General features: G+C 36.4%; 1 protein-coding gene across 6 annotated transcripts in view; it reads right to left on the reverse strand.

Annotated features, from left to right (window-relative positions):
- Arhgap32 (Rho GTPase activating protein 32) overlaps positions 1 to 22286 on the reverse strand; it is a 229007-nt gene that overhangs the window by 98364 nt on the left and 108357 nt on the right. For 3 of the 6 annotated variants that reach the window (XM_050120013.1, XM_050120011.1, XM_050120016.1), the window contains exons 3-6: positions 17711 to 17802; positions 17187 to 17228; positions 16768 to 16852; positions 532 to 618 (exon numbers count right to left, since the gene is read on the reverse strand). In XM_050120013.1, coding sequence (XP_049975970.1) covers positions 532 to 618; positions 16768 to 16852; positions 17187 to 17228; positions 17711 to 17802 — 306 coding nt within the window. The remainder of the gene's footprint in view (positions 1 to 531; positions 619 to 16767; positions 16853 to 17186; positions 17229 to 17710; positions 17803 to 22286) is intronic. The other 3 variants (XM_050120012.1, XM_050120017.1, XM_050120014.1) reach the window with 1 other exon arrangement.

The following is a 22286-nucleotide window of genomic DNA, read 5'->3' on the forward strand; positions in this document are numbered from 1 at the left end:
AATTGTAAATATCTGATATGTAGGGTATCTGATATGAGATCCCCCCCAGGATGAAAACCACTGCTATATAATAACCTGAGGAAGAGAAAAATGGCCTCTTCTCTCATGACATATGATTAAAAACTGATTTAATTTCTCAATAAATTTTGTGTTTCTTTTGTAAGAAATACTTTTACTTAAGATCTTAGATGAAAACTGATCCTGCTGAACTGACAGCTTCAGCCCTAGCATTTAGAAGTGCTGATGTGAAAAGCTAAGAAGCACAGTGCTAGTACTCACCATTACTCAGTACTTCAAAGTGCCAGAAACCTCCACATTGCTAAGAAGGAACACAACTGAAACCTTGATGGTGTAGTGTATGATGACACTTGTTTTTAAAAAGATACTACTGTGTTTTCTTGTAATAGTTACTCACAGCTCAATTACATTTCAATAGAAGCATCTTTTTTGCAGAATGTAAGTCTTTAAGCAATGTGAGAAATACACTGTATTAATAATCACTCTAGGTAGAGGATGCACCCTCAGAATTACCTGGCAGGCAATCTGCACGAGGTAGACCAGCTCTTTAGATTCACAGCCATTTTTCATGATTTCATTCTGCTCTTCTGATAGTGAAAGCTGTGTCACAGAAGAAAAGAAACAAGGAAGTCATGATTCACAAATAAGGATAAACTAGGCATATAGTAATACCTGGACCCTCACATCAAGTTTATGTAAGATGTGCCTTCTAGAAGTCTATAGCTTAAAGTGCAGGTAAAAGAAAAATTCAGAATTTCAAAAAGTACATTTTCATGAATTTGCTTCATTCTTTTTTATCTAACTAGCACAATTGCACAGAAGCATAAGCAAGTTACCATAACATAATCAGGTCATCATTCCCTTTATTTGTTTATTATGCACAAAAGCATTAAACTGTAAACTTAGAGATGCCATCACAAGTTTTAAAACTAGCCCAGACTATTGTACGGTAAACAAACTGGCTGCCCATAAAATGGTTTAACCTATAGCCATGTATAATTTCAAACTTACCATTTGGGTCGGAACATTGGCTTTTATTTTATTTTTACTTGAATTAAGCTGACAGCATATATAAAGTTTAGGGTCTCATATGAAAAATAGATTATGGCTTCTATTAAAAGAAAACAGAAAATCGGCAACATGGGGCTGATTCGTGAGCAGAATCAACAGCTGAGACCAAATTGTCTTTAGATGATTGTATATCCAAAAAAGTCTGCTACAGATCTGACTACTTGCTCTATGCCATCTAGGCTAAGGATCGCCATCCATTGTGCTGCTAGCTTTGCTATTTTTCCTGTACTCTATTTGCTTTACAGATTCATGTGGTACACCTGACTCCAATTTGGAAGTGAAATTATGACTATCCCCTAAAGTAGAACTCTGTGTTCAAAAGTAACAGTAAACCAGGTGGTGGTGGCGCATGCCTTTAATCCCAGCACTTGGGAGGCAGAGGCAGGCGGATCTCTGTGAGTTCGAGGCCAGCCTGGTCTACAAGAGCTAGTTCCGGGACAGGCACCAAAGCTACAGAGAAACCCTGTCTCAAAACAAACAAACAAACAAATAAACAACAACAAAAGTAACAGTAAGTGATCATGTAATAGTACTCTACCTACTTAGTAAAAGGACCTAACACTTATTCTCAAGTCACATGGCACTCAAGAAATCCTTCACAAATGTCACATGTCATTGTAGTTAATGCTGTAAACTATGCTCTGCTTAAAAAACTACATTCTCCATGTGAACAATGTCACCGGAAGTTATTTATTAAAAATTTTCAGGTATTAAGAAATTCGCATGGTTAACAATGAATAACCTAGTTTCATAGCACAAATGCAGTTTTAAAATTTTAAAGACTTAAAAATGAAAAGAAGCCTAAATAAATTCCTGAAAGAGACAAGACTTTTGCTAAGGCAGGAGACAAACAAGAGCCTAGATGCCTGGTAAGTTCCAGAGAATCAAGACTCTTCCTCCAACAGGACAAGGAGAAGTCAGCCAAACCCTGGGAGACTGTAGACTGAAGTGACAAACTGTAATTACAGCAGCAGAATTGACTGATGTCCAGCCATCAGCTGCTTCCCAAGTCTGAACCAAGACACATTAAAGACTAAGGAAAAGCAGCAGCTGGGAGCTGGCCTTTGCAGAGCAGGGAGCCTCTTTAAGCAAGGACCCTACGGCCTTGAAGCACAGTATTGAAAAGACAAAAGGGGCTAAGAAACATCCCTCTAAGACCACCATGACACTCAACAGCTAAGACTGAAATGGCCCGGAAAAAGCTGAGAAGGGCCAAGGAAGACGGCCTAGTCTGTTAGAGAGTAAAATGCAGCTAGTTCTCAGGGCCTGGGACAGAGAGAGCTTACTGAGTTACAAAAGTCAGGAAAGCTGTGGCAGCAGAGGGAAGGAGAAAAGAGCGGTGAAGGCAGACACAGAGACCAGAGGCTACACACAGAGAACTGGGGTGGTAAAGACCAGAGACTGTACCTATCCAGTCCTCACATTTCTCCAAAAAGTAACCTCTAGTCTAGATTATATCTGCAAATAGTTAAAGGAATTAATTAAAACTGCTGCCAAGAACAAGACCTCTATCTGTGGTGGCGAAATTTGGTTATTACTTTAACTGCATCTGGAATCAACTAAAGTCAAGTTTCTGTTTCCCGTGTGGGATTTTCTTGACCAGACTGTCGGAAGCAGAAAGGCACTCATGAAATGTGGGCAGCACTTTCCAGTGGCAACCCAGATACAGGGACAGGAGAAAGGTAACTTTGCTTTTTTTGCCTGCTTACCCCCACTCTTGTTGACAAATTCACCTACCCTAAAGCTACAGCATTCCTTCTCCAATAACAGAACTGACTTCTTTGGGATTCCAATGTAGACCGAAGACCAGCAACTTTCCAGGAATCCTCCAAGCCCTTAGCTCCAGACTGAAACAGCTGAGGCATCCACCCACATGGGATGAACCAGGTTCTTGGCTTCTCCAGTGTGAGACTGTCACTACTGGACAACCCAGACCAATCCTGTAAGCCAATCCAATAAATGACCCTTTAATCTGTATATTCCTTCGATCAGTGGTGTTCCTTTTGAGAACACACTAATATATGAAAAAGAAGAAAGGAAGGAGCAAGGGAAGTAAGTTATCAGCAAAACTGCCCTGAAAAAGACCTCATAGCAGACACACAGACAAACAACTGCATTCATGACACTCAGAGAAAGAGCAGATGTGGAGAGTCAAAAAAAAAAAACCCTCTATAAATGAAATAAAACATTGATAATATGTGTTAAACTAAAAAGAAAACAAAATCAAATTGCATAGCTAAAAAAGTATAACTGAAAAGGAAAATTTATTCGAAAGAGCCAAAGGCAGATCAGATCAGACAGAAGAAGAGTCAGTGAACCAGAAAACAGAACACTGAAAATGATTGAATTAGAGGGATAAGGAAGAATAAGACTAAAGTACTGAAGAAAAGCAACAGACCCTAGTGGAGCACAGGAAACCATCAAATGTACACATTGGTGTGTATGGAGTCCAAAAAAAGAACAAAACAAAACAAAAAAACACAGGAAAAGAGAAAAAGAGGGCAATGGAATTTCAGGAAACAAATATAAAAACTTTCCCAATTTGATGAACGACGTGAATATCAAGATACACAATGAACCTATACAAACTTAAAGATGTCCACATGCAATACCAGACAAATGTCCTAAGACATTGGGCTACGGACAAGGAGTTCTCAAGAGGTCCTCAACCATCCTCATTAGAACCTTTGGGTACCAGAAGTCAGAACACCCAAATGGCCACTCAAGGACAGTTCTGGGAGGAATCAGACATAACACATCCCGAGACACTCTTTATCCAAACACACATATATATATAACTGTATCTAGTTCTGAAGGACCAGGAAGAAGCTGATTCATTATGTCATCTTTTTTAAGATTTTCCTTTTTTCTCATGTGGTTCTTCTCACCCTGTAGAAAAGTCAATTTAGAACAGAACACTGTGGAAATCAGTATGGTGGTTCCTCAAGAAACTTAAAATAGAGCTAACTGCCACACGATCTAATTATACCAACCTTGTGTAAATGCCTAAAGAACTCTAAATCAAAACACAACAAAAATGTGCACATCCATATTTATAGCTTTACTATTTACAATAGCCAGTAAATGAAACCAGTCTAGATGCCTATTGATAAATGAAGAAAGTGTGGCACATATATGCAGTGGAATTTATACAGCTACTAAAAAATAAATAAACAAAAGCTAAAATCATGACATTTGCAGAAAATGGAAACTTGAAATCTTTTTTTTGAAACTTGAAATCTTTAGGTGAAATAAACCAATCTCAGAAAAGTAAATATTCTGTTTTATCTCATACACACAACCCAATTTAAACTTATCCATGTACAAGTATACATGTATGTGTGTGTATGTATGTATGTATGTATGTATGTATGCTTGTGTGTATGTTTGCCATGAAACCAAGAATCACGTAAGGGAGGAAAGAGATATTAATGGAGATGAGAAACAGAAAGTGTAATGGCATACAGGTAGCAGTAAAGTAAATATAGGCAACAATTGCAGAAAGAAGAGAATCAGCTGTAGGGAAGGGGGGAGGAGGAAGAGGACTAGGAGAGGGAAACAAACAGAAATAAAGTATAATGGTACAGATGGATGATGACCACAAATAATTTAAAAAGAACACCCCAAATTGTTGTTTGTTGACACAGAAAAGTTAAGGTGTATGCTGTTTCTAGATTTGTCCTAAAGGTAATATTCAAGGCTATCATACAGAGTAAAACAAAAGAATAGCAAACACTAACACAAAACATGGGAGAGTAAGAATATCAATAAAGGTAAAAGCATACACAATTACATAGGCCAGTATATCTTTAATAAAGGGTTATGGTTTCACTTGTGTACATGATTTAAGAAATTCATCCTTTAAAAAAATTGGTGTAAACAAAAGCTTAAATGGGTTGAAAATACAATTCAGTAAAAACAAACAACCAACCAACCAAAGGCTCAGAATTCCACACTAAAACCAGAAAAGTAAACAAGACAAAAATAATAACTAAAAATGTTACATTAAAAGCAAGTAACCTTTTAACCTTGGCTAAAAATTCCATATTTTGTTTCCTGTGTTACTTAAGAGACTAATGCATTTAAAAGAATTATTAGTCAATATTTGTGGCAAAAAAAATTATACTTTTAGTTCTATAACAGGAACAACAAAAATGGAGGTGCTATAGGAACAGCTTTAGGCACTATTGACACTGATATAAATATAAAACACCAATGAAATAAGAATGATATAAATGGGGCTGGAGAGATGGCTCAGTGGTTAAGAGCAATGCCTGCTCTTCCAAAGGTCCTGAGTTCAATTCCCAGCAACCATATGGTGGCTCACAACCATCTGTTATGAGGACTGGTGCCCTCTTCTGGCCTGCAGACATACACACAAACAGACTATTGTATACATAACAAATAAATAAATCCTTTAAAAAAAAACTCAGAAAAAAAGGTATTTTATGCTTATATATTAGACAATTTAATATTATAAAGTTCTCAACACTAACTCCTCAGAGCAATATACAAAGTCAACACAATGACATAAGAAGCAAATAAGTAACACACATTTTACGGCAAAAAAAAAATATAAAAATTTTCATCAAGCCAACCATGGCAGTGCCTTTAATCCCAGCAGTCTGAATTTGAGTCCAGACTGATATACATCGAAAGTTCCAGGCCAACAAGGGATACAACGGTGAGGCCTTGCCTTAAAACAAAACAAAAATATGGCTGTTTCTTCCTTCCTACAACATAATTTTGAAATGAAGAGATAATTCAGTCATTAAGAACATTTGCTTCTCTTCTAGTAGACCTGAGTTCAGTTCCCCAGCACTCATGTCAGGTAGCTCACAACCTCCTGTAACTCTAGCTCCAGAGGATCCAGTGCCTCTTGTCTCTGTAGGTACCTGACTCAGATGCACATATCCAGAAACACACACACACACATACACAAACACCCTTTTTTAAAAAAACAATACAAACTAAGTGTATGTAATCCATAATATTTATCAATGTCAACAGTATGTAGAAACAGGGCTACAACTCATCATTGGCAAAAGCAAAAATAAACTCATTTACAATGAGCAAAAACACCTAGAGACAGTTTCCTAAGTAAATATACAAATGGCCAGTAAGCACATGAAATGATAATCAACACAACTAATCATCAGAAAAATTTATACTACAATTGTAACATGTGAAAATCTAAATTACAAATGAGATAGCATTCCATATCTACTAAGATGGCAATTATCCAAAACAAAACAAATGATAATATGAATACAGGAAAATTGGAACTCTTGTGCAACAGTAGGAACATAAAAAAGGGTTGGCTCCTGTGAAAGGAGTATGGTGATCCTTGAAGAAAAACAATTAGTACAGAACTCGGCAATTCCGTTCTGTGTATATATTTCCCCAAATAAAGGCAAGCTTTCAACAACAACAACAACAACAAAACAAACCAACAGCTAGAGGCCATATAAGCATAAATCTGGAGGTGAACGGATAAGCAGAACATAGCTTATACTTATACAAAAGATATTAGCCAGCCCGAGGAAGTATGAAATCTCTGACACACCAGTATAACAAAGTGAACCTGAAGGGCAATCAGTTTTTAAAGATAATAACAGAACAACCATATGGGAATTCCAAAAGATTGAAACTTTAAGGATCTCCAAGAAAATGAAAAATTATTGCCAGATATTGATAGCAAACTAGTCACTGTGAATTTAAAAGCAAGACAATATGGAGTTTATAAACAAAACACCAAAAAGAAAAAAATGAAGATACTTAGTGGTACAGTTTAGATTTCAGAGAGATAACCGAAGATATAAAGTAGATACTGAGAGGATCTAAAAATGTGGCAGAGATGTTTGATTTAAAAAAAAAAAAAAAACTTCCAAAATTCATTAAAGGTATAAACCTCAAATACTAAATCAAATGGATTTATTAAGTTCCAAATATGATAAATAAACCCATTCTAGGCATATGATATGCATGCCTATAATTATCAAGGCAAAGAAAAAAAGAGCCTTTCAATCTTTAAAGAAGAAATATGTATTATTAAATGTATAAAATAAATGGCAGCTAAATTTTCAAGCGAGGGAAACAAGCGAGGGAAAAAGCCAAAGAAAAAGGACTTTTAAAAAGTAAAGAAAGATTTTTGTGTGTGTCCCAAGATGTGATCTATTATAGAGGAGCTTCATGCTCTGCTGATCAGAATGTGTATTCATAAATCTGAAGGTGTGCACGGGGTTTGGGGGGGGGGTGATGTGGGAGCATTTGGAAAGAGGAAAGAGGAAAGGGAAGGGGGAAATGATATGATTACACATAAACTCAAAAAGTTAAAAAAATTATTTTAAAAAGTGATGAATAAAAAATCGTTAATATAGTCCAGGAAAATAACCTTCAGAAATGTAAGTAATACAAATATACTTACAAATTACAAAACCTGGGGGATCTGTTTCCAAGAGACAAGTTCAACAAGGAAAGCTAAAATAAATTCTTTGTTCTAAAGTGAAATTATTTCCATATAAAAATTAAGAACCGCAGGAGGGAGGTAAGAAAACTAGAAACAGCAAACATCTAAGAAAATACAGAACATCTAACTTATGAACAGGAACAGATCGAGCAGATTAAGAATATCTTCAAACTCTAAAATAAATTTACCAAGATTTTATTCATACCTAAATACCGTGCAAAAACATGAGTCAAAATGAAGCGTTTTTTTGGTTGAACAAAAACAAAATTCCCATCAATAAAGCCTGGCTGAAAGAGTTTTAACAATACATTCTTGAGAAGAAGAAAAGCAAGCCTGGGAGAATAAAGCATGTCAGAAAGCAGAAATGCTGAGGAAGCCATCGACACTACTTTACACTTGCTAACAAATTCTACCTGTATGGAAATAAGAATGATGACCTGTGGGAGACAAAACAATGGAATGGCTGTCCTGGACAGCCTAGAGTATGAAAGATAAGAAACGGGAATTTGATAAAAAAAAAAAAATAAATAAATAAAACCTAAATATGGGGCTGCACGATAGAAGAAGGCCAGATACTAATACATTTTTTTTACTTAAGTTAGGTGCTCAAGTTGAATTTTTAAAAATGCATTTTCTAAGCCAGAAGAAAAAGAATATAATTTATTTATTCATTTTTGTTGAGCTGTACATTTTTCTCTGCTCCCCTCCCTTCTTCTCCCCTTCCCTTCAACCCTCTCCCAAGGTCCCCATGCTTCCAATTTACTCAGGAGATCTCGTCTTTTTCTACTTTCCATGTAGATTAGATTTATGTATGTTGTCTAGGTTGTCTGGGATTGTGATTTGTGGGCTGGTTTTCTTTGCTTTATGTTTTAAAAAAAACACTTGTGAGTGAGTACATGTGATAATTGTCTTTCTGAGTCTGGGTTACCTCACTCAAAATGATGTTTTCTAGCTCCATCCATTTGCCTGCAAAATTCAAGATGTCCTTATTTATTTCTGCTGTCTAGTACTCCACTGTGTAAATGTACCACATTTTCCTTATCCATTCTTTGGTCGAAGGGCATTTAGGTTGTTTCCAGGTTCTGGCTATGACAAAGCTGCTATGAACATAGCTGAGCTCATTCCTTGTGGTACAATTGAGCATCCTTTGGATATATACCCAAAAGTGGTATTACTGGGTATTGAGGAAGCTGTTACCTAATTTTCTGAGAAATCACCAAACTGACATCCAAAGGGGTTGTACCAGCTTGCATTCCCACCAGCAATGCAGAAGTGTTCTCTTTTCCCCACAACCTCTCCAGCATAAGTTGTCATCAGTGTTTTTGATCTTGGCCATTCTTTCAGGTGTAAGATGGAATCTCAGAGTTGTTTTGATTTGCATTTCTCTGATGACTAAGGATGCTGAACATTTCCTTAAGTGTCTTTCAGCCATTTTAGATTCCTCTGTTGAGAGTTCTCTGTTTAGGTTGTTTTAAAGTTTAAAAAAAAGTAGGAAATAAAGACTAATAAATAAAATCATTCATCCCGAAAAGAACTAGGAAGAAAACGGTGAAAAGAAATTGTATTTATGAAAAACTGCCAGTATGTAGGACCAAACAGTAAAGACAGAAACTAACAAATAGGCTGCGCAAGGTGGTGAGGGAAGAACGTAGTGACTAGCCCTACCCAGCTGGGAGGACTATGAACCAAAAAAAATGACCAGCTTGGCAAGATATCCCTAGTTACAGTAGTGTACTCACACGTTGGCAGAAATCAATACATCTTCTAATTGGACTGAAACCCTGCTCAACAGGAGAGAAATCATGCCTGGTACTGGAAACCAACCTCCAGGTGCCAGTGAGGTCATGGATCCTAGAGGAGGACCTGCAACTTACCCTTTACTTGTGCAGTACAATTCCTAACTACAGTATAAGTACATAGCCTTATGCCCAGAGACAAGGAAATAGAATCCAAAGGGAATGTAGTTTTAAGACAATGATATATTTCTATGCCTTCAGCTTTGTAAGTCCAAGTAAGGAGATGATGGTTTTTAGCAAAAGCATCTTCAAAATGTGTGTTTCCTCTTCCCTAGCAGGCACTTTATCTATTGCATTTTTTCTCTCTGGATGATCTGTACTTCTGTCTTTCAATATCCAAATTCCGTCCAGTTTCCAATAAAGGTATATTCTATTTTACTTTGAGAACTTTGGGAAATCACCTCTCAGACATCTGAATTACCTATACATTTATACTTCTTCTTCTTAACTGCTTTACTGCTACACTGTTCGCTCTCCCAGAGACTTTCTGTCAGAAGTACTCTCTAAGTGGTGATGCAAGGCTTCCAAGAAAGCTATCTGGAAAAGAACTAGGAGTTCTACACCCAGGTCTGAACAATACATGTCTTTTATGCACTGTCTAAACCAAACTACAAAAGAAAGCGCTAAATTTACCCACAGAAATTGACAAAACTCAGTAACTTAAGCAATTTTCATGCTCTTCAAATTAACAGTATATCAGAGTCCCTTATTGGAAATAGCACAACTTTCAAAGCTCACATTTTTAAATTCATTCCAAATCTATCTTTGGAATGATGTTTCCTGTATTAGCTTTACTTTTTTATCACCAAGGAAACCAATCATTATTAGTGTTGTTAGAATTTTTAAAAATACAACTCTACTCATCAAGCTCCAAGTATTCAGAAAGTCCTTTCTCACAGGGAGGGTGAAAGGCGAGTAAAACACGACACTCCACCCACAGCAGTCATTCTCCAAAGCTTAATCAACAGATGGCAAAGAGCAGAGTTCTTTTTTCATTCATCGCTTACAGTTGGATAATGATGGCAAATTCAGTGTTGTAGCTATAAACTGTAAACAAGCTTCCTTTCGTGTCAGAGGCCTACAGGAGATAGAGACGTGAGAACAAGCTCTGTTGTAAAAATTAAATGATCCACCCACATAATACTTCATCCCCTAATCTCTGCAACTACAAATTCAACTACCTAGTTTATAGCACTGGTTTAAAAAAAAAAAGGCCTATGGGATCATATTTCATTATCAAGCAGATAAGCACTAATTTTGGTTTATGGGTCAAATATCAGTAACACAATTGGCCTTCAAGTTTATTAAAGAAAGACTAGAGATCGACAACACATTTTAGTGTACCTACTGAGTCAGCAGAGCACTGTCTCCTCAGATGAGTGCGGATGAAGGAACTGATTTATTTACTCATGTCTAAACACTACAATCACACTCAGCTCAGTGTGGTATTCATGGTCTACAAATGTAAAAATAAACAAAAGTCCCTCAAGGACCACAGCAGGATCATGTCCCATTTGATTGTGACTTACATCAGAGCACACATTTGTAGAAAGCAAAAAATTACACATTTTTGCATCATCGGGGCCTTCTGAGCAAAGATCACAGGTACTGGGTTTACGGGTTAGACTGAGAAGTGAAACTGTCATGAGACAGAGCCTTGCCTCTCATCCTAAGTCATGTTTACATTCCAGGATGTTTGTGAATGGATCTCTGTTTCTTTTCCTCAAAGAAGGTGCACAAAGTCCAGTGCAAGGTCTTTCTCTCTCCATCGTGGCAAAGAGAAATGCTGGGTAAAAGTACACATATCCTAAACTAAACTCCTAGTTTCATAACTGTGAGTATCTCTCCTGGGCTACAAACCCCAAACACAAGGTCTATTTGTTTCTCATCCTATCACTCCACCCAACATAGCAACAGGAGTCATGCTATGATTAGAAACAGCAAATTCTCTGTTACTGTTGGGTCTATAACTGTAGCTTATAGAGTAGTGGTTCTCAACTCTCCTAATGGCTGAGACTCTTAATATAGTGGGGACCCCAACAATATAATTGCATTGGTTAATACTTCATAACTGTAATTTCTCTATATTATACATTACAATGTAAATATCTGGGTTTTATGGTAGTCTAAGGCAACCCCTGTGAAAGGTCTGGGTTGGGACCTACAGGTTGAGAACCACTGGTATAGACTAACATCTTACACCTTTCATGGTTTCAGAGTCAACACACCCGTTTTCAAGTATTTTTCTGGTTAATTTGAGAAGCAAGTTTCAAGGACAATTATGACTCCAAAAATATAAATTTCCAATAAGCTAAGGACTTTTACAGCAACAAGATAAGCTCACATAAAATTAGAAACCCAAGTCTTGGATTACAGCAGCATTTGATAACTCCGTCTGAACTTCCAATTATCCCCTCAATGATTTTCTCTTAGATGGAATATTGCTACAGAATATGCCCAACACTGAAGCTGCATTTTCCATTTCTTTTGGATTGAGGAAAACTAAATTAAGGATGGGAAGACTCTCTGGAAAAAGTATATTGTGAAGTCAAACCTAACATCGTCATCTTCAGTCATTAAAATAAGTATGACATCCTCAGTGTTCAGATGACTATTTGGCTGCACCAAGCTTTTGCCTTAACACTTGTCTCTTTTCTAGACAGGTATGGCGACACGTGTCTCTAAAGGAAAACCGTAAGTTAGGGTCAATCAGAACTACACAGATCTAGGCCAGCCTGAACTACATAGTAAGACTCTCTCAGAAAATACACCACAAAACAGAATTGCTGGCCACTGAGATGGCTAAGCAGGTGAAGGCACTTGGCTACAAAATCTGATGACCTGGATTCAATCTCTGGAATCCACAGAGAAGAACCAACTCCCACAGGTTGTCCTCTGCTGCCCCCACGAGTCAAGGTATATATACAGGAACACACAAGCACACATGCATGCACACACAAAACAAATAAATGAAGAATTTCTGTCTTAAATACTTCAAAGACTACTAGCTAATCTAGTCTATTATTTAACTCTCATCATCTCTCAGTACTCTGTGACATACTAGGATAAATATTTTTATTTTTCTTTAACAAATGGCGGCAACAACATAGTTCATATACTTTTTAACTTTCAACTAGGACATTTTAAAACTATGGTTCATTTTTTTCACTAAACTATTAGTTCAGCCTGATTACTCTTTTCTATTTGTAAAGGAACATTCAGAATGTCTGTACTACACAGTAAGTTCTTCAGCAATGCTTATTTCAAACTCCTTTACTAAAATGGTTGTGAAGAATTAATGAGACCATGTGCAAACAGTTAAAAATAATTCAAATTACCTTATTTAAAATGAAAGTGTAAGGCTCGGGATACAGCTCAGTGTTAGAGAGTTCCCCTGCATTTAATCCTCTGCACTTGGGATGGAGGGGATTCCAGAACCAGGTGTGTTAGTCTAAAATCTAATACACATTTTGGAGGCAGAGTCAACAGACAAGGCCAGCATAGGCTACATGGTAGGTTTTAGACCAGCCTGGGCTCCAAAGTAAAACCTTGTTTCAAATAATCAAATAAAAGTCCAGGCTTCAAAAAATGTGTATTATTACTCCTCACTGTTTTTAAGCCACACTTCACTGCCTATTTCCCCATTTCACAGTATCAAAGCAAGACTGTAACAAAGGGGAGTCACAGCTGCACTCCCAAGTTACTTCCACAATGCTCCCCTTAAAAACCTTAGGACTCGGGTGTTAAACTTACACTTTTCTTATTTCTGACTAAACCTGATCTGCCACCTTGCACTGAAATTACTTATCAGTATATATAAATGTTGGGTAAAAGATTAAAACTAAACAAATGATTTTCTATAATCAAACATAGCCACTTGCCAGGCTACCACTAGATGGCAGTATGACACAGAGAACAGAGGAAGAGAGGGCCTTCAAATTGATAAAAGTACCTATTTCTATGAATGTTACAGGAGACTTTTTCCCCTCTCAGCAAAACAAGTATCTTGTGATATCTGGATAAATCATTATTTTTGTTCATGAGACAACACAATTTGGAAAAAATGCAATAAAAGTTGCTGGGAGCAGCATGGTACAATGCCCGTAGGATACTATGCTAAACCAGTGTCAGCACTGATTTCAGTATGGTGACCTCCCAGGTGGAGGACCACCAATTGCCTAACATAAACAGTGAGTATCTTTTGTTTTCATCTTTTTATTTCCTTAAACAAAATACAATACACTGGTGCATCAACAACCATAGTTTGTAGCACCAAAGTACTTTTCAAAGGAAATTACAAAAAATTGACTGTATTTATTAAAAACCACTATATGAGGACATTGACTAACAGGTGGAACCCAAATTCAGCATAAGTAAGACCCTGGGTTAAATACCCAACAATGCACCCAGCACTCACTGGCTGGAAGTAAAATGAACTACTAACAATTCCTGTAACAATGTATTTCTCTCAAGAAAAGATATACGACATTAGCTGCATAATACTAATGGAAAATAAAGAAGAAAGAGTGGTTTAAGACAAACAGTTTTTGATAGGTTATTACTAGTAAAAATGTTTTTCTCAACTCTTGACCAGAAAAACAAAAAAAAATAAACTTTCCAATTAAGAAAAAAAATTAAACAGAAAAAATAAATTTAAAAATCAATCATTTGAATAATGACAGAAGACAGGTTGGTCAAGAAAACTAAAACCTGGCTTTATAGTCAGACTTAAATTTTAGAATATTTTACACAGTTTATACTCTATAAGTTTAAAAGGCATGATATGTTTTTCCTAATATAAAATATAAAAACTAATCTTTTAAAAAGACAAAAACAAATTAGACCAATCTTAAATATTAACTTTAAATGATAATTAGAAATTAGACCTCTTACTGGGAGCAAACACAAAGGTTTTAACAGGAAAACTTCAAACAACAGATAGCTCTAATTAATGCAAATTATTCCAGGATATTTATTAAAAGCGATAAGTAAAAACATCCCCCCATGCTTAGGTAGAGAGATCAATTTAGAAATATTAGTAAAATGATCAAAGAAATTTGTATTTAAATACACGTAACCATAACAGAACATGTTCCAGGAATGTAAAGCTATCTGAACAATCTATTTCTAGAACAAGAGAAACTCTGTATTTCTACTACTTTTTAAAAACAGCTATTCACACCGGATGGAGATAGACTTAACACAACATGGGATAACCTTCCCTGCCCTATGCTGTTATGTCTCTTTTCCATTCACCTTGTCACTATCTCAACTGTTAACATTACAGCACATAATCCAGTTTCTTAGCCGAAAGAAAACATTTGCCACCGTCCAGTATTTCTAGTGCATTAAGGAAACCCCATATGAAGATAAAGAAAGCAAAACCAAGATTAAGTGACTATCTGACCTGTGGTCAGGAACGCAGAGTGCAATGAGAATGCAGCACATAGCTCACGCATTCCATCACACCAGCATCACTTCTCTGCATGGTAGCACAATTAGCTGAGCAGAGGTCTTCCAAGATGCTTAATCTACCAGACTAGAGACAACACAGGAGTTTACCTCGTTTCTGCAACATAATGCTTATGTGCTGCCAACTGTTGTGTGTATGTATGTATTCATGCATGTATACGGAACTGAGAGTCATTTACAAAGTAAGTAATAAGCAAGGAAGTACTCTTAGGGTAACATACAAAGACAGCCTGACTTCAGATGCTGGCTGTTACCAGTGCAAGTCCTGGCAGGTGTCCTTTCATCACTCAAATGTCTACCTCTCTAAACTGGGACAAAAGATCATGACTCAGACGAGCTTTGGAAGACAAGAACCAAGCTTAATGTTTTCCAAATGGATGATCTGTTAACCAACACATACTGGACAATCCATCAATCCATCTTCCTCCATGAATCCAAAATTGATAATCTTTAATAGACAAGAAAAATGTAGGTATCTATTTCCAGACTACAGTATGTTGGTTTGTCTAGTCTTGTGCTAGACAAAAACCAACAAGAATAACAAAAAGAAGAAAAAAGAATAATCAAAGTATTCTAAGATATGGTGCACAAAGAGAGACAAGACATCATTCATTAATGCACTGCCTTAATTTACCTGTTCTATGAACAAAATACAAAAAAAGTAACAATGCCTGCTACTGTCATAAATGTTGAGGAAAACATAATCTCACTGCCTTCAGAACAAACTGGCATAAAGTCACACACAAACACACACACAAGTGCGCGTATGCATACCTCCTGCTGTGTCCACATCCCATTATTCCATTATTGTCTGTGGTTTAGCTTTCTACAGTTTCAGGTACCTATGCCTTCAAAAGTCCAAGGATACTAAATGGCAAACAATAGACATAAGCAACTCAAAGTTGCTTTTGTATCCAGTGGACTGGTCTTGGTTATTGGGTAGGGGGATCCCCAAGTGTGAGACACCCTTTTAGGGGGTCTTTCACTACCCTTTGGAACTATGAGTTCCAAATTAAATGATCTTTTTTTAAGTTGTCTTGATCATGGTCTCTTCACAGTATCAGAAAAGTAACTAAGAAATTATTATAGCTGAAATCTCAAAGATACTAGTATTTAAGCAAACAAAACACCCTTTGTTTGGTGTCTTATAGTCAACAGTCAAAAAGTCAAGTGTTAGAAATCTCTGTTGCATTTTAAACTGCCAATTATCTGGAACAGAATATCCTGAGCTTTCATAAATCCTATAGATCAAATCCATCTAAATAGGTTTAAGATACAATTAAAGTACATTCTGACACATATCAATCATGTTAGGAAGACTTCCTTCGAGATAACTAGATTGGCAGGTGGGGAACTTCTCTATGTAGTGTGTGGAAATCAAGATCTCTTTTTCTATTTTGACTATCATGAAAAAAAAACAAATAAAATGAAAAACAGCTTTTGTTGTTCTGGGAAAGCACAGCTTTTTAAAATAATCACAACCTGCCCTCTTTAAATTTTCATTTTTCACATTAAGCTGCCAGTGACTTATCACAAGAGCAAAGTATTTCATTTGATACCAAGAAAGAATGTAGAGGCCAGTACACTTGAAAAAGAATCAAGTGGGAGCAGTGTAACCTTCCAGATCTCAAAACTCAGTGACAAACTCAAACAAGGTAGTGTTAGCAAGGCTATATAATTCAGAAGACAAAGCTACTTTACAAAGCCATGGACATATGAACATGACTCATAATGGGGGGAGGGGTCATGACATGGTATGGAGGGGTACCATACCATGTCAGTATGGTAATTAAAAATATGTGCCAATTTGGCATCAAGTACTTATCAATAGAAAAGAATAAAAGATTTTACATCAATCAGTAAATATCAAAATATTACAAATATTAAAATATCAACTATCACTTATCTCAATTCAGAATGTAGGAAATACTTGAAACATACCTGTATACTGCCAAATTCCACGTTCTCATAATGAAAATGTGCACATTCAGCCATCTTTGGGAAGTGTCCCTTGGTGAAGGGTAACCTAAAAATACATGAAAATAAATATGAAACAAGATACTTGACTACTCAAAATTAGTATATATATATACCATGGATTTCAGAGCTCATGCAAGCAAAAATACTTAATAATAAGCACATGCATGTGAGCCATAAACATTCACACAAACCTTTTTAGAAACACGTGGAACCAGATGCATACTGCATTGAATGTGTGGATAACAACCAAAATTGAGACATTGTCTCTTAACCTTGCCCCAATTTGACGCTCAGAAAAGCCAAACTTTGGCAAACTAACTGTAAACTGTCTGCTTCTGCAGAGAAGCAGAATTCACAACACAAAGCACACCGGACTTTACCTGTGGATGTTGTCACAGCCCATCAGTCCTGGAGTGCTGGACCTGGGTACAGAACGAACATTTTATCCTTATCTTGCCCAGGCTTACACTTGAAGCTTATTTCCCTGTTTAGCCCTCCTTTATCAAGGCAGAAGCTGGATTCCCGGTTAAAACTATGTAGGAAAGACTCAGGTGTTTCATGTAATTTTCAACTCTAGGTTAGCTCTTTCAGGCTTCTTAAGGGCAAGCCTAGGATTCTGTAATTGAACCAATAAAGCTGATTTTCCTTAATAAATGAGATTATGCATTAGAGGTACAGAGGCAGGTCTAGATGTTCCTGTTAGACAAGTGAAATTTAATAGGCAACAATGTATACAGAAGAAAAATAAAGTGTATTTTTAGGAAATAAGCTGTATAAAGACCTACTCAGTTCAATCCTGAGTTACAACGTAAGGCTTAACAGTATAAATTGTTACATGCATAGAAAGATACAACTGACATTCAATTATAGCAATTTGTTGGAGTCCACTCCTGGCTGTACTTACTTCTTCACATGCTTAACCTTCATGCTTGCTGTACTGCCACAGGCCTTAAGGGAAAGCTCTCCAGGGATCTCCGGGACATCTGCTCCTCTTGCCTTAGAAAATAAAGAAAAGGAAAGCTATGGTGATTCTGTTAGTATTGAGACCTCTTTTATAAAAATACGTTACAGATAAATTTTTACTGTTTCTTCTGAACCTGTATTAATAGGAACATGTTTTGATATAATATTCCTTTAAATTGTGAAATTACTTGACTTTTAGCTATTCAGAAAAAACTAATAAAAATATTAAAATTAAATACCTGAGTTTACCATATAAAGGAAAACTTGCTGTAAAAACAAAGATTTTTCTAGTTCTTGTCATAAAATTCTATAATCAGTTATTAGAATTCTCAGTACAAACTAAAATCTCTCCTAGGAGTTATTGGAACGAAACAATCTTGGTTACATTATGATTATCAACAAGTGTTAAAAGGGTATTATGAATAATGGAACAACAAGTATTTCTCACTTCAAAAGTTTCAGTTTCCTAGCTCAAGAATCACAACCTTAACTAAATTAATTTTTTTCTTATAAAAAAAAAGTCAATATAGTTTGGATAATGTTAAAAATGTTTCAACTACATGAGGTAACTGCATTAACTTATAAGAATTGATTCTTGGTATATTACCATAAGTAGAACTATTTTTTCAATTTTTTTCTCCTTAGCAATGTTAACTATTAGTAAGACCTACTACAGTCAATCTTCTTAGATGTTCCCCTATTCTTTTCAAGGTTTTCAAAACAAGAAAGAATGTATACTATATTCTTCTGTATTTTTTTATTTTGTGTGTGACAGAGTGCATGTGAGTGAGGAAATACACGGTTCACCCGTCATTATGATGATGTACTACTTTTATCTCAGGTTCCAGCCTTAGTGAAGAATACACTGATGACTTTCCCACCATTGCTGTCTATAGCGCTGTCACCTACTGCATCCACCCTTTAATGTTTCTGGTCACTGTGAAGAATTTTACTTTGTCTATATATGAAAGCTATGGAATCAATGAATATATTCAGTGAAATGACAATGCAGACCACAAAGCCAATGTCTCTTAAGCTAACAAAACAAAACAAACAAAAGCCCTAAACCTTCTAGAAGAATGATGCAATCATTTGAACAACTTCACACAAAAGCTGGGTGAGGAATGATTTCACTGGGCACCAGTCTGTAGGTCAAATGGTGCAGAACTCAACTTGCAGAGTTCACTTGCCTTTGCAGTAACCTTTACTGGACTGTGGCCATGTATGGTCAGAGTTGGGGAGCTGGCTAGACACTAATATACACCAGATGGCCCTTTCAGAAAAAGTCTGCCTACCATTTTATTTTTCTAAATGCCTTTATTTTGTTTGATTTCTGGAATAACTGATGAATGCTGACAACTGATAAGACAATATCTGGGATCATAAAAATAACTTTCTAAATAAGGAAAAATCAATACAAGGTCCAATAATACAAGAGATTTATGAAATGATTGAGTGGGTCCAAATGACAATTGGGAAGTAGATTTCTTTGCTATATTATTAGGAATATGATAGATGGCCAGCGGTGGTTTGAATAAGAATGGTCCCCATAGACTCATATATTTTTATGCTTAGTCACAAGGGAGTGGAACTCTTTGATAGGATTAGAAGGATTAGAAGGATTAGAAGGATTAGAAGGATTAGAAGGTGTGGCCTTGTTGAAGGAAGTGTGCTACTGGAGGCCATTTTTAAATAAATAAATATACAAACACACACACACACACACACACACACACACACACACACACACATATAAAAGCAGGTTTCTGTTTACCGGGAAAGGTCAACTACCTTGCACTAGCTGCATCTACTTCCTGGTCAAATATAAACAGCCTGTATCAGTTCAAAGACCCCACCATGATAACTATCATACAAAATCTTCCTGCTTTTCTGCCCCCTAAGAGAGAGCCTTTCTTCCTTCCAAGGGAATGGTCTAGTTAGGAGGTTTCACTACACCCTTGCTTACATCTGGTGCTGAAACCCAGGAAAGCCTCTGCTTACCCATTAACAATCCTTCTGCTTACCATTCCAAAATCCTTCTGTTTAGGACAATGTCACCAGTACTGCCATTTGAAAGGTGGGGGGAGGAGGGAAATGGCACTTTAGACCTAAAAACTAGTATTCATGATTTAGGAAGAATTTTAAAGGTCAGATTAAAAAATATAACAGAAGGATAAGACAAGGCTTCAATCCCAGCACTCAGGAGGCAGAGGCAGGTGGATTTCTGTGAGTTCTAGGCCATCCTGACCTAAAGAGCTAGTGTCTAGGACAGCCAAGACTACACAAAGAAACTCTGTCTCACAAAACAAAACATGTTACTTCTCCATATGTAAATTAGGCTTTCATTACAAGGTAAAGAAAAAGCAAATGGTGAAAGGGCAGACCACATTATAATAGAAAATTGTAGGCCAGTCACAAAATAGCAAAACAAATTAATAAAAATACATCATAACTAATGTGCTCTAGATGGACAAGGGTCATATAATATTTTTAAATCTATGCCTTGTCTTTCATTCTTGATTATAATTAAAGTGAATAGGGAAAACATTACAGTATAAACTTGATAAATACAATTTATCAGATAAAACTCAACATGTTTTCATGATGAGTTGACTGGCAATGATTGTGGCTGAAAGTTGTAGACCAAAGAAGACACTCTGCCCTCTCACATCTTCCCAAGACAGGAATGGTTTCCTTTCTGCCATTTTCATCTTATACTGGCAAAAGTACAAACTGTCCATACAATGAAATAATCATGACTATAAAGCAACCAGGAAGATTCCAGCCTATTGCTGTGAAGTAGTCTGCACCAGGCTACCTTAAAAACAGTAAATATGAATATGCATGTTGTTTTACTTAAAAAATAGAAGAGTAAGCAAAAGCTAATTTGAATGTTTACCAATGGGGAGACAGAAAAAGGGAAAAAGACAGATTGTCCCTATTTTGAGATTTTTGAGGCCACAGAAGCAACTTAAATATCAGTAAAAATAAATTAAAATGGGAAAAAGCAGCACCCTCTAAAAATAGAGGATGAAATAAAAAATGATCCTAATTATATGTTAGTGGCTAAGCCTAGAGAGGGATTACTTCAAGTGGCAATAAAGTAAAGCAAGATATCCCTACAAGGATTATTTCTTACAAGTGAAACAGATTGCCTTCTAAAAAAACTGACATTCCTGTTTTGAAACTAACAGAGGTAGAAGATGGGCTAGTGAGGTGGCTCAGCAGGTCAAAGTCCTGAGTGCAGAAGCCTGGCCACCTGAGCTCACTCCCTAAGACCCATGGTGGAAGGAGAAAAACAGCTCCTGAAGGTTGTCCTCAGACCTCCAAACACATGCCAAGGAGCACGTGCTTGTTCTTACATATACCCCCCACACAAGCATACACACAGTAACAATTAATAAAATTAAATTTTGAAATGAAATAAAAATGGAAGAGTAGACCAAATAAGCAACTACTAATGTCACTAAAATACTAAGGTCTTCAGTGTAGGAAACAGTAATATAAAACTGTATAGACCTGAGTAGAAGTCTGTAGTCATTTCTGCTGTGCATGTGATAATGCTATGTGTATATTCACATACAGCTCTGATGACATGACGGACCAAAGCAGAAGGCATAGAGTCATGGCAAGGCTGACCTTGAATTGGTCTTCTGTGAAGTACCTGCAGATAAGGTTCTGAAATGAGTTCTATATGAACACAGCTGAACTGAGAGCTGATTAAATATTGAAGGTAAAGTAAGTATCAATTACTGCACAAAAATTTGTAACAGGAAGGAAGTCGTTGTCATGGGGCCTTCATTCCTTTCTCAACACCTTTAGTAAACAAATATAAAAACATATGACATGTTCATCAAATGTATAGATAGAAGACCACTGAAAGGCAAAGTGACACTAAATGCTAAAGGTAAACAATTTCAATGAGCTGCAAAGACAAACTGAAATGAATGCCAAATTTACTAAGAATCAAATTTAAAGCCCTAAATTCATGGTAAAAGTTCTATTGTGTAAGGATGGGGTTGGAATATGATTTGTTTAACAAGAACTCACGTAACAAGAACTGAGTCCAAAAATCTACAAGAAACTTAAAATAAGACAAAGGAATTTCCTTTCAGTAAAAAGCCAGCAGTCTTCAGAAATACACATCTACAAGACGAACATTTGCTGCTCTACAGTCTGAGCCAATCAAACTATAAGGAACAATTGACCCACCCTACTAAAACATATTTTGATTTGAAAAACATGAAAAAACAGGAAGACATATTTTGTCCTATTTTTACAGCTCCCTAACCCTCCTAAAATTACTCTAACATCCACCCTACTGGTGAGATGACAAAAGACTCACTCAGGTAACTGATTGTGGTGACGATATATCCTAATAAAGAGGCTGGCAATGTTGCCTGGTTAACTGCAATGTCATTTAGCAGTAACGCCATGTACTATATCTCTGGGTGTGACTCTTCAAATGCAGTAAACTCCATGCTGATGTGTATCAGAACATTAACAAGGATTACAGA

Source organism: Alexandromys fortis, unplaced genomic scaffold (genome assembly GCF_014885135.2).
Source record: "Alexandromys fortis isolate MF-2015 unplaced genomic scaffold, M_Fortis_MF-2015_v1.1 scaffold_168, whole genome shotgun sequence".
Lineage (NCBI taxonomy): Eukaryota > Metazoa > Chordata > Mammalia > Rodentia > Cricetidae > Alexandromys > Alexandromys fortis.